At 45.5% G+C, this 16,183-nt stretch overlaps 5 protein-coding genes across 5 annotated transcripts; all 5 read right to left on the reverse strand.

Moving 5' to 3' along the window:
- Positions 1-2,149: 2,149 nt before the first annotated feature.
- On the reverse strand, positions 2,150-3,281 carry J3458_005687 (uncharacterized protein; the record flags this gene model as incomplete). Its single annotated transcript, XM_066118943.1, has 3 exons — positions 2,150-2,780; positions 2,849-3,149; positions 3,206-3,281. 3 exons carry the CDS (start codon positions 3,279-3,281, stop codon positions 2,150-2,152), a joined length of 1,008 nt encoding a protein of 335 aa, XP_065976465.1.
- Positions 3,282-8,044: 4,763 nt separating this feature from the next.
- Positions 8,045-10,306, reverse strand: J3458_005688 (uncharacterized protein). Its single transcript, XM_066118944.1, has 3 exons — positions 9,812-10,306; positions 8,429-9,759; positions 8,045-8,363 (listed from the first exon to the last, which is right to left on the reverse strand). Exons 1-2 carry the CDS (start codon positions 10,113-10,115, stop codon positions 8,831-8,833), a joined length of 1,233 nt encoding a protein of 410 aa, XP_065976466.1. The 5' UTR covers positions 10,116-10,306; the 3' UTR covers positions 8,045-8,363; positions 8,429-8,830.
- Positions 10,307-10,703: 397 nt separating this feature from the next.
- On the reverse strand, positions 10,704-11,006 carry J3458_005689 (uncharacterized protein; the record flags this gene model as incomplete). The annotated part of the gene is made up of 1 exon (XM_066118945.1): positions 10,704-11,006. The coding sequence occupies one exon, from the start codon at positions 11,004-11,006 to the stop codon at positions 10,704-10,706; it is 303 nt and encodes a 100-aa protein (XP_065976467.1).
- A 174-nt stretch (positions 11,007-11,180) lies between these two features.
- Positions 11,181-11,646, reverse strand: J3458_005690 (uncharacterized protein; the record flags this gene model as incomplete). The annotated part of the gene is made up of 2 exons (XM_066118946.1): positions 11,181-11,294; positions 11,428-11,646. The coding sequence occupies 2 exons, from the start codon at positions 11,644-11,646 to the stop codon at positions 11,181-11,183; spliced, it is 333 nt and encodes a 110-aa protein (XP_065976468.1).
- Positions 11,647-14,356: 2,710 nt separating this feature from the next.
- J3458_005691 (uncharacterized protein) lies at positions 14,357-14,833 on the reverse strand (the record flags this gene model as incomplete). The annotated part of the gene is made up of 1 exon (XM_007810773.1): positions 14,357-14,833. The coding sequence occupies one exon, from the start codon at positions 14,831-14,833 to the stop codon at positions 14,357-14,359; it is 477 nt and encodes a 158-aa protein (XP_007808964.1).
- Between the last annotated feature and the right edge of the window lie 1,350 nt (positions 14,834-16,183).

Genomic DNA, 16,183 nt, shown 5'->3' on the forward strand with positions numbered 1-16,183 from the left:
TGAAGGTCAACCCGATAGTCGTTTTGGAGGGATTCAAGCCTCTTGAATTGAGCGTCGTTAAGGTCTGTGATTGTCACGGCCTCAGGCTTGACATCGCTAGGTTTAGGCTTTTCAGGAAGGTTGATAGCTGTCCTAGTGGGCTGTTGAGGGTCAATTAGGTCCCAAATACCCAGGTTGACGGCGTACTTCCTGATAATTGATATCCACTGAAACCAGCTTCCTGAACCTGTTAGGGTCACTGATGAAGGACCTTCAATATCCATAGCTAGGTTGGTTGAGGCCTTTGACGAAGACCTAGGTTATGTAGTAATTTGATGTGTAAAGATTCCGGGAAGTTGTGGCAGACCCGGGCTCATAACTATCACGATGGACAGCTATGAAGTGATTTAAAAGAGTGGAATTGTCCTTGGGATTGAAGCTATCTAGGTACGGAAAACAGGCCCTATTTATAGATATCAAGGTCGTCTAGCAGGTCACCTAGAAAGTCATCAATTCGAGGGATTTTGCGGTATCTAGCTATTGAAGGTTCGGCTTCAATAGGGTGGTGGCGCGAGCCTTTTGGAGGCTTTTCGTACAATCGGAAGGCAGCTATTTGAGGCTTTCTAGGGCTTTTCGGGGTCCCCGATGAATAGCAGCCTTTTTCCATTGAAAGGGGCCTTTGGCGTTGACAAATGTTGATTAGGAACAACCCTTAGAATCGACTAATCTTATTTTTAGCCCTTTGTATCTCCGTTGCCTGTTTTTCCGTTTCCACGCTGCGAGGTTTTTGGGCTGGCGAATTCATTCTCGAACGCAACCTTCTTCTTCTCACCGAGGCTTTCACCGTCCAGCATGGAAACAACTCGCACCCTGCCTCTTCCATCGAGAAAATACCTGAAATTATTCACCAAGTATACAAGACCAAGACAATCCCGAAAAGTGGTCCGAGGCACACCACCTGCCGGAAACTGGACTCATTTTCTTTGGCCGGATGAAAAAGGACGAGATTTTATAAGATCTTTCTATTCTTGGTTTCTACCCGTAAAAGACAGTAATCTCTACAATTTGCCGGTTCGATGCTCCTCGGTACCTGCTACCTCACCATTACGGCGGAATATATCTCGATCTGGGTGTAGGCTGCAAGAAGGACCTCTCGCCCCTTTTGAAATACCATGCTTTCTTTGGCAAGACGGTCCGTATGGAGATAGCAATGACGTTTTGGCCTCCGAGAAGTGTTCCGAGTTGTTGCCCCTCAAGCGGAATAATCATTACCGCGGAACCAAGTATCCAACGGTCATGATGTCTACCGGCCCAACGGGTCCTCGTAGACTTTCTGAGAGCCAAGAGTCACAATGGGACGACGGAAGTTTCTGGAGACGTAAGAGACTTGCCCGTGGCTATTCTTCCTCCAGAGCTATATGGGATGTCTCCCGTCTCGTACTTTGAGCACTACCCTGGTTCATCATGGCATGGCTGGGACGTTTGGGTCTTGAGCAACATAAACCATCGACCAATTCTTTTTTTTTTTTTTAGCTGTTTACTTACCTTGGTGGGGATATTACATTTAGTTCGAAGAGGAGGAGAATAGTCGTTTGACTTGAGCTGATCGATGGCTACTCATTACAGCGAATATACCTAAATGCCAAGCACAACGCACTTGTTCTTTATAACTGTTGCCATATTGTTATGCACTTCTTTCATTTTTTTTTATTAAAATTTCCATATTTTCCAATAGAATTAATAGCGTTAGTACATCGTCTTTTGTGGGAATATAGAATTTGAATCTCACGCTTCGTTGCGTGGAATATGAAAATACCCTGCTACCGATAAGTTGCAGGTAGATAAATGTGAATTCGGACTATTTTATAATCAGCTAGGGACACAGTTACAATGTGTTAAATGGAGCTGTCAAGAGTTTGATCGAAACGCTTCCCCGACTCACAGCAATACTTTGGTTTTCTTCCACGAGAGAAAAATGACAAAGGACAAGGGATATCGAAGCATCCGTACACATAAGGGGCTAGCTATCTCAGTGCTACAAGTCTGGTATGCCCACGAAGTCACTTGCAAGGAACAGAAAGGTAAACAAGAATCATAGCCGCCTCGTAAACTAGCATTACTCCAAGTGTAATAGCCGCCCACGAGCCTCGACCTTCTTCATGTCTTTCTTTTAATCCTCTATCTTCTTGGCGGTCTCCAAAGCCTCGGTTAGTCCTGGTATGATGTCCAAGGGCGTGCGGCCCCGTTGTCCATCGCACGGCTTCAAGTCCGCCGCATATCTTGTATGGTCAGTAATATTGCAACCAGAGAGTAAAATTCCCTTCGACAGCTTCGCACAGGATGCACTCGTGCAGTCTTTTTCACTGCTACACACCTGCCGGCCCGTCGTGTACAACCCCCGAGGCCCCTCAACGCCGTCTGCGTACCAGTACTCGGGAGAAATGTGCTTATATGTCTTTGGGGAGAGGGGATTCTTGGGGATCGCCGTAACGGGATCCCGGGCGTTGGTGATGCGCGCAGTGAAGCCACCCCCCTGCGAGGATACGAATTCAGCAAATTTGTCGTTGCCGACCAGCGGCGAGCTATAGAGATACATGTCGAGGGACATGCCTTGCTTGCGAAGAGATGAACCGGCTATGGTCGCTACAGCCGCGCCGAGAGAATGGCCAGTCACGACAAGGCGCCAGTTTTCTTGGCCAGGAACTGCCTTTTCTGTCTTGATTGTTTGCTCAAGTTGACCTTTGAGCTGATCAAACGCGCTGCCAAAGCCTTTATGAACTTTGCACCCTTCACAAAGGTCACTGCCTGACATTAGCTTCAGTCGATATGTTGTGGGTATATACTGGACTCAACATGAGGTAGACATTACCTATCAATCTGGCCTATAGCCGCATCCGTTGCAATGTCACCGGCAGAATCAGTTCCCTTGAGAACCACTGCAATATGCTGCTTACTCGGGTTTTTCGCGACATAACCCCCAACTTGAAATCGGCCATTGGCAGTAAATTCTGCAACTGTACTGGCGTTTTCAAAGTTCAGGCATGAAGTTTTGTCCAAGTTGGTGCAGACAGGTGTGTTGAGGGATGTGTCGTGTAGCCGCGTGCAGTACGACGAGAAGGAATACTGCGCGAACAGCTGGAACTGCTCTGGGGAGTCCAAGTCTCCGGATACTACCAATATTAGTTATTTTAAACCTTTGAAAATCGACAAATTGTATTCTGCACACCTTGACGAGTAGCAACGGCACGACCCGCGGCCCCGTGGGCGGCGGCCAGAGCCGAGACTATGAGCTCTGGACGCATTTTGCCGTCTCAGTAATGCTGAGCACCATAACAACGCGGCTAATGAGATTATATAGATGTCAGTAATGCTACAAGTCCCAGAAATTTAACCTCCCTCTCTGCCTTGAAATTAGTGGCGCTTGGGCTGCATTATACTAAAAACCAGGGTTTAAAAAAGCTACCCCAGTCGCGGAATCATCCCGGGAATAGTTGTTGGTTTTCACAAGCTTCAATCCTGTTTCAGGATACTGGAGCAGACAAGGCCGCTCGTGCATCCCACTACATTCCCGAGCATAGTGAAGTGGGTTCCGGACATGACTCGTGGCAATGTCCTGAGACCGCCTCGAAGCTAATTGTGGCTCGAGGGATCAGGTTTACTATAAAGTTCTACGTGACACGTGTGGTCTAACGCTCGCAGTCTTACAGAAATTACATGTGAACTTTATATCTGAATCGTTAAGCACCATATTACATGTTAGAATTACCTACCCCCCGACAAATGTTCTCCGCCACACTCCGCTACCTGAGGAACTCTCTAGTCAGATACGCGTATCCGGCTATCAACTGCTACTAATGTGCTAACCAAAAATCTGACGAATTCTAATCTATAAATAGTAATTGATTGTGGTGATTGCGTCGGAGAGTCATTTTGGAGTTTCTCAGTCAAGAATGTATTCCGACAGGGAACTTGAACCTCGGAGAAACTTCCCGATCTGGAAAATACAATACGCTCGAGGCAGCTTGTCGACTCCGAGCACAAATCACACAATCATGGGCGAGTATGATCATCTCGGCTTGTCCAATGCGTCGGAGACTCGGTGACTCTGTCAGGGCAACAGATGAAGCAACCAGTCGGCATGTCGAGATCCAAGCGCGCGGTGTAGATGGCATTTGGAAAGAAGGAAATACTGATACCGTATATACGTGGAAAGAGGCATGTCACTGTTGTGTCTCTTCTCCGCCATGAGAAGCTTGGAGACCATCAACCGCCTTGATTCAGCTTCGCGTACGTTGTCAACTGGTTCGAGGCTATGAGGCTTTGCGCATTGCCTTCTTGGCTTGAAATGAAGCCTTTCGAATTCCATCTGAATATCGCGTCAAAGTCGAGAGAAGTTTGCAAGCATGTGAAAACAATTTTCCGGAATTCGGAGCTCTGAAGGCAGACACACAGCAATTCGTCTCAAGCTTCCTTCAGATTATCGGCCGATCTTGCCTCGCGTCTGTTGATAAATTTCGGCTTCTCTTTGATCGACACTGAGAAACATGAAGGCTTCTATTTCCTTGCCGAGATAGTCAAAGAGTCGGCAGCTAGGCAAGAAATGCGCCTGCCTAGTGTCATCCGAATGGACTATGATAAGAGGCATTTAGAGCCACCTTAATTTTGGTCAGTCTGGTACTCACAAAGGGGGATACGGCTTGAATGTCATTACGAATCGAGATTGCCAGGCCGTGTCTTGAACGAGTTTACGACTGCCATCCCTGCCATCGCTGTTGCATTGGAGCATGATGGCCAAGTATGCAGCATGTTTTGTGGTTGTAGGGAACGGCTCGTCTTTCTCCATGTCATACAAAGCTTTTCATCATAAACCACGCTCCTTGGAGGTAATGGTCGTCTGGAAACGCGGCTTGCCGAGCTCTCAAGTCTATGGTGGAAAGGCCATTGTCATATCAACTCACACGCCTGTCTCAATACCTCGAGGTTTTGAGTGTCTGCATGTCCCGGATACATTTAGATGATAGATTTAGTGTAGATGGCGCCCCAATGCCGCGTAAAGGCATCAACTCTTCCAGGATAGCCTCTCTATACCTTTTGAGGCCGTGAATTTTCGCCAAAGTGAAATAAAATTCGGTAAGAGCCCGCGATCGAGACCTTCACTGATCAGATGACGTCTCTTCGGCGGAAAGCATATAGTATAGCAACGACACCATGTCTTTTTAAGCTAGAGAATATGGCATATTAGGTCTATTGGGACAGTAGAGATGCTTCTTAATGTGGCTGTGATATTCTGACTTGCATTCGTGCGTGATGGTATCCCGTCCTGCGGCTATGCCTGCAAGTCTGATGAGACTTGCGTACCGTAAAACCACTGTCGGCAGGAGTCAGTTGCAAGTTGCTCCGAAGTTTAAATAAACATACAAGAGCTCTCTTCCCTTATCCTCTTTTTTATGAAAACGATAATCATCCATGACTTGCGCTGTTATTAAATAAAGCAGAGACAACAGGCCAGCTCAATCTGTATACTGCCGAGGTCACCAAGACGGTGCCAGCTACCTGCCGGTCAACGACCGTCCGAGCCACCCGTATCTTGTTCCGGTAACTATATTTGTCGCGCTAAAAAGAAAAAAAGAGTCTGTTCCACGCGGGAAAGTGACTTGCTTCTCCGAAGACGGTCGATATATCCTGATGCGGCCGGGATTAGCTGCATCAGCACAAAGGATGCATCGCGAGGTGCCACAAGGAGGTCAGGAGGTCAAGCCAGGCTTTTCAAGGATGGAAGCCTCAATCATCCAGGTCAGGTTACACACACCCAAATAATCATGTTTATATACAGGTCAAGGGTCAGGTCCCCGGATTAACTGAGCCAATGAGCTTCTAACCCAAAGATAACTATTAGATCAACTTCAAAGCTGAAAACGGCCCTCTATCCAGCCCTTGCCATAGTCTTGTAGGCCTACTGGATCCTTTTAGCAGCTCTAACAGTAGCCCATGTTCTGTGCGACAGGAGTAGCGTTCAGCTCCCAGGAGGCACACCGAATCGTCTCATGTAGGCCGAATCTTGTGACCGGTGCAATGCAAATGCTAGTCTTAATTATATTAGTCAGGGCGTGCTAGTATTTGTCTCATGTGTGGGGATATGTCGCATGTGTTAATCTCGGCAGGTACAGAAATGAGATTTTCTTCACCAAAAGTTCCCCCTTTGTTTCTAGACTTGGTAACAAGCTTCGAAGTGAGTCTCTCTGATTTATCCCGCGTTTTGTCATCCCCACCCACCCTCGTATACAAAGAAGCTTTTCTCTCAGAAGTGTGCTTGTTGTGTCATCCTTCGGAAGGGTTCATGGCATCTGCCTTAAATTTAGAAGACTTCCCAGCCACTTGATGAATCAGTGTGGCTGGCCAGCCTCTCAAACTCCCGATATCATTGATGTTATGTCATCCAGTAATTACGTCAAGTTTGCTTGTTCAACTGCCAGAGATAGCCTCATCTGACAGCATCAGCAGATAGCAGACAACAGGTTCTTACACCGCGTCACCACAAGATAGACTAGAGTTTTGCCTAAAAAATTACATGATTACCTAAAAGCTCAACTAGATACCTAACTAATAAAATGGCGGGAATAATTGCTTGGCCTAAGAACTCACAGCCCTTGATGGATTCTTCGCCTTGCACCCACAGCCCTGACGTGCAACTAGTGACGCGGTATATTCACACGCTCCTACTATATCCACAGCTCAGCGCCGATGCAAAACGACTCACGCGCAATTGCCACGTTTGTATGGAAACAAGATGCTGGCATCCTAATTGCCGGGCGGGAGTGGGCAAAAGGGGGGACAACATGTCCCTCGTATGCAATGTCCGCCTTTCTACTCCGTATCACTGCAACGAATAGAAGACTGACCAAGGCAAGCCCGGTCGTGGAACCCCAACTTGTGCTGTGTTTTACTGTCCTGTGTTTTGTGTCTTGGAGAACTAACTACTACTTGCTGTTATTGATATCATCCCGAGTGATACATTTTCTTGATTGCCTAATTCTTATTCGACTAGTAGATGATGGCTGTGCAGTCCCTACTCTATTTGTCACACGGTTGGTCCACAACAACGGTCACACAACAACAAAGGAAATATCACGAGGCCCGAAGTCGGACCTAATCGAGGCCTGCCTCAGGCCTCAAGTGGTCACCGACTTCCTGTATATTTCTTGTATATATAGAGACCTTCGGTCCCTCAAGGCCTCATGGAAGCCAAGGACCTTTGAAACCTAAAAGTCGATTATTGAGATTGTTGAACCCTCTGTTCCAAGCCCAGTTAACCTGCCCTTGTCAAACTATTTTAGCTGCCGTCTTTTAGACATCTCCATTATTTAAACATCTTCTGTATCCGTTGAATAAGTTCCCAACTTTCCTTGCTACGATGAAATACTCTCTAGTCGGATTTATTGGTCTTGCAGCTCAGCTCTGCTCGGGTTTCACGTTTTTTGCTCGAATATTAAATGGAGACCTCTGCACGCTCTCCGGCGAGGCTTCAACGACAATTAATGAAATCGAACAACAAATTCAGCAGGCAACGGAAATTCCGCCAAAACAACAGCGAATTATATTCAAGGGGCGGCAACTGCAAGGAGACCACGTTCTTGCGGACTATGGCATCCAGGAAGGTTCAGAGATACGTGTACTGCTCAGGCTTGTACCAAATTAGGATTTTCTCAAATAGGTGGCTATGCCAGACTATCTAAAGTTCCTGGTAAAGAGGCGGATCAGCTGGGCGGAGTCAGAAGATTAAGGCAGTTATATTGAGCGCGAATCGGAGACGACGTGGCGAGAGTGGAAAGTGCTGCTGTCATGCAGCACGGTTGTACGGTGCAGTTTGGATAAAAAGAGAGACTCTTGAAATTTTACATCAAAAGAGGAGTGATGTAAAACTAAACACTTGTTGTCACACTGCTGCTGCTAGGCAGCGGTACAGCAATGACTGTTTCCTTGAAAGAGCGACTTGATCTTGACATGTCGTGTCGCCAATGTAGCCCGATTTTATTAGAAATCCAGCCAGTTGCTGGTGCCGTAAAGTGCCAGTTTGTAGATTCATATGGTTCATCTGTGAACTATTGCTGCTGCACGCTTTCTCCCTTCAATATCACAAGAGGGCTGAGCCACCTTCTCCCGATGCCTCCAGCGGAGCCAAGTTATCTGGTCCATCAATCATAGAGGTGCAAGCATGACACAACCCCCGGGGGTACGAGCCGAAACCCAAAAAAATAAAGTTGAGACAACTACTCGCCTGATATTTCTTGTTCCAAGACACGAGTACGGACAATCTGCTTGAAGGTTTCGTACTGTCGTCACGATTGACAAGCAGCTGCAACCACAGATGCGTTGCTAATGGGAAGCTGAATGAGGAATAAGTCTTCATAGCTGACCATGTTGGCTCCTCAGAGGAGGGATAGGCGCTTACTTCGTGCTTGTCAAAAACCTACTGGTGGAGGTAGGAAAGCGGCCTCCTGAGAGTGAGACTGGCGGCTGTTTCAAGCCCCTCTGTTGACATGAGAGCCTTCCTAAAACCCAATCTGTCAATACTGAATCCCAAGTCGACCCCCTGAGGAGGATTCCGAGCCTTGCACCTCTATACGTTCGGTCGCAGCGATCGGCTGGCACGCAGACAGCCGTGGAACTGCAACGGTGTTTGCCGATTAAAAGCAGTGCAAGGCTTCCAGATGACCACCGAGGATTGGAGATGTGCGATGAGCCTTAAAAGAACTATCCTCATAGTTGATAGGTGTGACAGGGAGCTATGCCCAAAAATTTGAGCTATCGCTAACCATTCTCCATTCATCTACTCTCTCCGAAAAGGTTTATTTTACCCAGAACAACTATGCCTGTACCACTTAAGAGTGAAACCAAGTTTCTCGGGCTCTCCTGATGAAAGCAAATCCAAAAGTCCACGCTTCTCCAGGTCCTGGCAGTATGCTCTTTCCGAAGGGAACTCTTCTGCCAGGTGGTTTTGATCCATGTCACGGATGTGACCATTTAGTTCTCCGCTATTGACTACTTCAGGGTTGGTTTTCGCGCCCTTGCGCCAGAGCACTAATTCACACCAGTATCTCACACTGTTCCATAACCAACGAATGGCACGACCCATGATCGTACGCCATCGAGGAATGGAGATTTTTTCAGAGTCGCTCTCCTTTTCGATGCATCTTTCAGAGACTAGCTTCCTTGTGTATGCGGCCAACTCTGCAATCGTGGCATACTCGTTGTGCCAACATTTAACAATAATATCGTCAATTAGAGGGTCACCATCCAGCTCGGGAAACTTCATGTTCTGCAATAAGTTCACAACCTTGGGTCCATGCTCCTTGGGATCCTCAGTAAGACAACGATCTCCATAAACTTCAAAGCCATAGTTTATCAAGTAGTACAAGGAACCAAGGGCGAATTGCTCTGTTCGAGGACCCAGGAAGCCGGCTGTTCCACGTCGTCCTTGATCCGGCTCGTTGCTATTAAGTACTCTTCCGTACGGGGCCATGCAAGCTTCAAAGTCTGTCCCAATTTTCGCCGTACAATCAAAGTCAGATAACTTCAATCGATTGCGATCAAGCAGGATGTTTTCGGGTCGTAGGTCACCATGGGCGAGATTGAGCGATTCGAGGAAAGCGACGGCTTGAGCAAGGTCGTTCATCCATGTCTTTCGTAGGGGCAGAGGTTCCAGCTTTTCAACTTTAGTGACAATTGTAGTTTCCTGGTCTCGGACCTGATGGTCTTGTATTCTAGAGCAAAGGGATGCATCTTGTGACGCAGTCAGTAGATACTCCAGTCAACATGCCAATGGGGCCCCCACCTCGCATGTACTCGAGGAAAATGCCGTTATCTGTATAGAGGAAACATTGCACTATGGAAGGACAGGGCGCATGTCTCGAGAAGATGTCGTAAATCTCGACTTCTCTCCGGAATTGCTCCCGCTCGAATTCACCCGATTTTGGGACCTTGACCACGATGCGAGGATGGACCTCATAGACGAAAGAGATGCCTCCTCTCCAGACCCAGTGCACATCGGGAAACTGGCGTTGAATACTCATGCCAAGAATAAAATGTTTAAAAGGAATGTTTTGAAGTGCGCGCGCAGGGAAAATTAGGTTGTGCATATGAGAGAGACGAGAGAAGAAAAGAAGAGACCATCCAAAGGCTGACTAAGGCCTAGATCTAGAACACAGGCGCTTTTATAAGTAGATTTAAATTTTGTTAAAAAATTTATAAAAAAGTTACCTTTCTTAAATTAACATATAAAAGTTATAAATTTAAGTAAACTTATAAAAATTTAAAAATTAAATTAAACTGTTGTGATTTTACCACCCCAGAAGGCCCAGACGTGGTGTCGCTAGGCGCGGCCAAAATGCCTAGTTGGCTGGAACAAGGATAACCCGGCCCGGTGCATTAGGCCACACACGTGATGACCCGTAAAAGGGGTCACCACGGCAACAACACCATGCGTAAATGTCACGATGCCTCGCACACACAGCTAGCTAGCTTCTCTTTTATCTATGCATATTGAATTGGCTTTATTACATCCACCTCTAGATATCTACAAATTTTCCCTTATGAGACCTACAGTTATTTATTTATATACAAAATCAGTAATTTATAAATAATATAGTAAAAACTTAAATATGTGTAAGTACTTAGAGGTAGTCGTTTTTACACTTTAGCTGCGAATATTACCTTACGCGTTAATGCTAGTCTTTTAGCGCTAGCTCTATTAAAGTACTTCCTCTCCTACCAATAAATGCACTTTCAAGCTCGTCGTCCGCTGCTAGCTCACCAGATATGCGAATGCATCCTGGGTCACAGCTCGTGTTGCCAATATAGCCTGTTGCTTTGATCTGAGCTGAGGGCGAGCAGTTGGAAATAATTAACTTAAAGCAGACATAAAGCTGAAAGGTATGCGATTGCATATTCTTTCTCCTCGAAGCCATGATTTCGGAAGAATCCGAACAGCCTTGCAATCGCCATTGTATATCGATCATCATTCGAGACATGACCAGTCACGCTGTAAAAAGTATTCCAAAACAACTGCCGAAGACTGTGGTGGTTGGGATGAAAGTGCCAATCGGTTTTTTTGGATGCCAAGGACGACCTCCATGCTCGCGAGACATACTCCAAACGGGGCAATCTTCGCATCGGCCCAATCAACAATACCTGCGACGAGCTAATTAGTCCATCTTCCTAGGTCTCCTCTCGAAAACCGAAGTGAAAGGAGGGGAAAACCCGTATAACCACTTGCCTGTAATGTGGCCAGTGGCTTCATCCACGTGGATGTTATTCTCCTGAACAGGAATTGGGGTTAGCAATTGCTAATCGGCATTAGTTCAAGAGGCATGTGTTCCAGCAGTGGGACCCGCTATTTCAGGAAGATCGTTCCCCTAGTAGAGAGGAAATAAAGAACTCTAAATTCCATACCAAGAGGTCATCATGTTGGAGAACCATGGGATAACCGGGCCGGAAGAGCCCTGGCAGCCCCTGGCGAACCTCGTCTAGCCTTTCTTGTAGCTGAGGAGGCAAATCCAGAGAGACTTTGACTTTGTCCAGGACCTCGAAGTACTCGTCAAGCAAGCCAGGAGGTGGCTCTAACGTATGGGCATGCTTGTTGATCCACGCTGAAGCAAAGAACCTATACATATCTTTTCGTTAACCAGACTTATAATGTAAACAGCTACAGATGGGGTATCAGACCTTGCAAAGTCTTGCACAGTTTGTTGCAAGCGTGCTTCTGCTTGAGGGGCAGGAGAAAATACAGTGGGGCGATAAAAGTAACGATAATAAACGCGCCCAACGCGCCTCGTCGCGTTACCTTACATTTACACCTTCTTTTTATTTTTTATATAACTCAACGAAAATAGACCTAATAACGCTTAGCACTAAATATAGCCCTTATAAGAGAGCTAGAATTATTTTAGCATTTAATTCGGGTATAACCAGAAAAGAGATCGCCGAATTTAAAGGAGTTTCGTTAGCTACCACGTACGGTATTTATCGCCGCTATTACGAGTAAATGTCAGCTAAATCTTTACCACGTAGCGGTAGGCTATTAACGCTATAAGAAAGGGATAAAAGACGTATTTTTCAGTTAATTTAAAATAACCCTTTTATTCGGAATTAAGATATTTTAGATTAAGCTAACCTTTAATATTCTATACGCATATTAAATTAGTTTCTAGTTAAAGAGGGTATTTAATACTAAAAGGCCCTATAATAGCCTAAATTAACACTAGAGCTAGCTTATAAAAGGCTAGAATTTACATGAAAATACCTTTATAAGTCCCCTACCTTCTAGTAGCATTAGATCTTCTTAAATGAGTGTATAATTAAGCGTGAAAAGAGGGAGAGGTAAAAGTTTATTTTTTACTAGAAAGTACGTTAAAAAGAATAATAAATTATAACTTTAATTAATATTTTTAGAGTAAACAGCTTCTTTTACGGTATATATAGCCTTAAAATAAGCTTATAAGGTATTCTTAGATATTTTAGGCTAGATTTACGTATAATAGAAGAACTTCTTTATACCTATTATTAGAAGACCTAAATTCCTAACGTAGTAGCGTTACTAGCGCTTAAATCTTAAAATACCTTTAAAATTAACTTCTAACTATTACTAAACCCAGTTATATATTCGCCTAAGATAATACTTTAATACACATAGCTTTAATCGTATAGAATTAGTTGAGAAATTAGGCTATTAAATATAACGTAAAATTAATAGACTAGCTCGTATATTCGCCTAACTTAAACCCTATTAAAAATCTATGGAAAGTAGTTAAAGATAATATTATAAAGCGTTATTTAAAGCTTAAAGGAATAACCTTTAATAATACTAGTAAATAACGCTTATATAAAGCTGTAATTAAGGCCTAGAAGCTTCTTAAAGATAACCTATTAAATAAGCTAATAGATTTAATGCCGCGGTAAATTATCGCGATTATACGCGCTTATAGGTGGTATATAAAATATTAATGTAATTTATTTAATAGATTAATTAATTGCCAGCTAAATCCTGAAAAGGTTAGCTATTTCAGCTAAAATTAGGCGTTAAACGCGCTTTTTTAGTTGATGTATTGAGTGGCGAAATGGGGCGAAATTTTTACATTATCGTGACTTTTGTCAGGGCACTGTAACTGTCTCCTGACTCGACAGAAAGCCGGCCCTGGTACAAGATTTGCCACGTACACGTGGACTGGGCCGAACATGCCTCGGGACTTGGATTCAGGGACAAAATCCCCATACAGTTGCCTTGCCAGCTCGATGAGCTTCATAGGTAGCTGTGAGTGCCGAAACTGGACTACCTGAGCTGCCTCATCGCTAGACACAGTATAGCTAGTCGCGCCTTGTACTAATGTGGCGGAGACGGGACTACCCAAAAGGCTGGCCGCAAAATGATCGATTTCATTTCTCGCAAGTCCATGCTCATTGAAGAACTTGGTGATCTGGTAGGCCGAGAGTACATCATAAGCCTCCGGATTTGCTGCATACCGGGAAACGTCCATCGCGATGGAGACATGGAGACGCAATTGTCAGTGACAATACAATGAGCGAAGGTTGGCTCGGGGGTTGGGAGTTGGGGCTGTTTCATGAATTGCCCCACTTATTCTGGCCACACTCCAATCCCATCAAAAAGCAAAAAGGGGATGTGGCATGGGTACCACTGTACCACTGTACCAGTAACCTGGAGCGGTTGTGGCTTAAACCCCTGTGGGGAGTGCTCGCTAGCGCATTTATAAGGGTCAACTGGTTCAAATGTTGTCCTCGCGTTATCAATGCTTGAACTAGGTTTCTTCCTACCTATGCGGATAATAAATAATATTGTAATAGACAGCACATCGAGGTATACTACTAGTTTATTGCATGGGACATATAATATATGTAGACATAGATAGAGCTATCTAGTTGTAACTAGACTGTAAGGCTGTGGGGGCTGTGAGCAGACAACAACAACTAAAAAACAAGTAGAGAGGCAAGGCAAATGCGAGAGGTAGCACAGTTGAAGTGACTGTCCAGAACAAAAACCATGGATCAAACTTTATTGCCGTATAATGGCCTGTTCCAGGCTACAAGCCGAGCCATGAATAAATCAGAATTTGGCGATGATGAACCCCTTGTCAGTCAACGGCTTCAGGACATCTTCTTCGTGACGTGCTTAAATGACCAAACTTGGTGAGTCTCCACCCCGTTAACCACTTTCTTGGCCCAAGATTGGCCGGCAGGGGGCTCAGCGTCAGTAGGTTTGCCAGCGTTGTGCCAGCTAACAGGGACGAGTTCCCCGCCCTTCACAATGGATGCTGGGCAGCACGATAGTTCCTTTCTTACCCAACTCGAATTCGGCAGTGGGAGGGATTTACTGGCTATCGTCTTTAATAGGCCCCAAGAATTGAAGCCCAATCACATTGGATAGGTTGTTACTCTTGACGTAGTCGACGAAATCGTTGACAAAATCGGCATGTGTGTTGTCATCCTTGGACACAGGGATTGGGCCTTCTGCAAATTCGAAAGGGACCAGACAATTCCCCTCGGTGTTGAGCTTGAAGACGATTCCGTGGACGTTATTCGAGTCAAGAGAGTCGAACTGGGCAGGTTTCATCCATTTCCCAATCATAGCTTTGTGCGTTTCATCGAGCTTGCTCGGGTCAACGATTTCGGCAAGGACAGGTTTGATCAGTTCGTCAGGCATTGTCTTGAGCTCTACCTCGAGCTTGACCTGGCCAGCCCGAGTGTCCTCATGCTTGTGGAGTAGCTCGGCCGCGAACTTTCCAGTCATCTGGTGCTGACCAATGATGGTAGCAAGATTTTTGATGTGCTCTTGGCCAGGGCCCATATCGCTCGCTATTCATTCGAGGAAGCTTATTGCACCTTTAGCCGGTAACGTTGAGTTAATATAGACTTAACGTGAAGAGAGAAACTAGAGCATAAACTTACAGGGTGTTGGCCAATTTCATGTCATCTCTTGATAGGGGGACCTGAAACCCATGAATGTTCGAAACCATCATAACGCCAGCAGTTGACATTGTCCTTATTGACTAGTGAGTGGATAGTGTTAGAAACACAGGGAGGGCCCTAGCGGAAGTCAGAGATGGGTAAAGTGTTGTTTATGTAACGGGTGATCAATGAAGAGGGAGTTTCTTGCGTTATACCTATGGCAGTCAAGTGTTGAGAATACTAAATGAGACTCAAGCTTGTGGGCGTAGAGCGCCCTGTTGAGTCCTTTCCGCTCGGTAGCAATGCTGGCCCCCTTACTAGTTATTAGTTGTCGTGCTTGGCGAACCACTCCCAAGGCAATCTTTATATGCCCCCAACGACCTTCCCGCAGCGGTTAAAAAACCGATGCCGCCATCTTAGAGTATCTATCTAGCAAGACGGATATACCTCCTGAAGCTACAGACAGAGTTCCAGCCATGACTATGATTGCTGCCATGGCTGCTCACGCCGCTGGGTGAGGATATATGTGACAAGGGCTCGATACAGGGGTTGAAGCACAAGGACTCAATTCAATGATCATCTCGTAGGATGTCAAAGGTCCTTGGTTTCCTTAAGCCATGAGGCGAGGGGAGACCATCTTAGATACATGAAAGGAACGGCCCCTGCCTAGCGCGCCCCATAGTTCTCGTGATCCTATCGTGTAACAAAGAGCTTCTGATCCTTGCTTGACCTAATCCGTGTGACAATATAACCGTAATCGCAACATCCCAAGAGGAGCCAGGTGATAAAGGTTGTTGATTTTAAGTCTTCAGCGTGAAGCTCGTTTCTATTAGTATAGTTTCGTTTTCTGGGCAGTATAACAGTCGCAATCATAGTGAAGAAGTGCATTTGACTATTTGCTTCAAGTCAATTATTAACTTATTTAAAAAAAATGCAAGTCAATCATACTTAAACATATAGCCTGTCACACGATTACACGAGGGCTACGATCACGACAGTCTCAGGTTTCGTCAAAGGGATTGGCAAGGTCAGCAACACCGGCACAAGCAACGTGAAAGCAGGCGTTGACGCGACCAACTTTTAATCTAAAAAGAAGCCACACAAGTCACTCTTGCTGGTTAATCGTGCGATTTTCCAGTGACCACTCGATTCCTCATTGGAGACGACGGCGTCGAGTTTTCAGCTCGCAGTTGTACCACCTACCACCTGCGGCTTACATGAGCACCAGTGCCGGTTCTAATCCGGTTCT

This window comes from Metarhizium acridum, assembly GCF_019434415.1.
Source record: "Metarhizium acridum strain ARSEF 324 chromosome Unknown scaffold_31, whole genome shotgun sequence".
NCBI classification, from domain to species: Eukaryota; Fungi; Ascomycota; class Sordariomycetes; order Hypocreales; family Clavicipitaceae; genus Metarhizium; species Metarhizium acridum.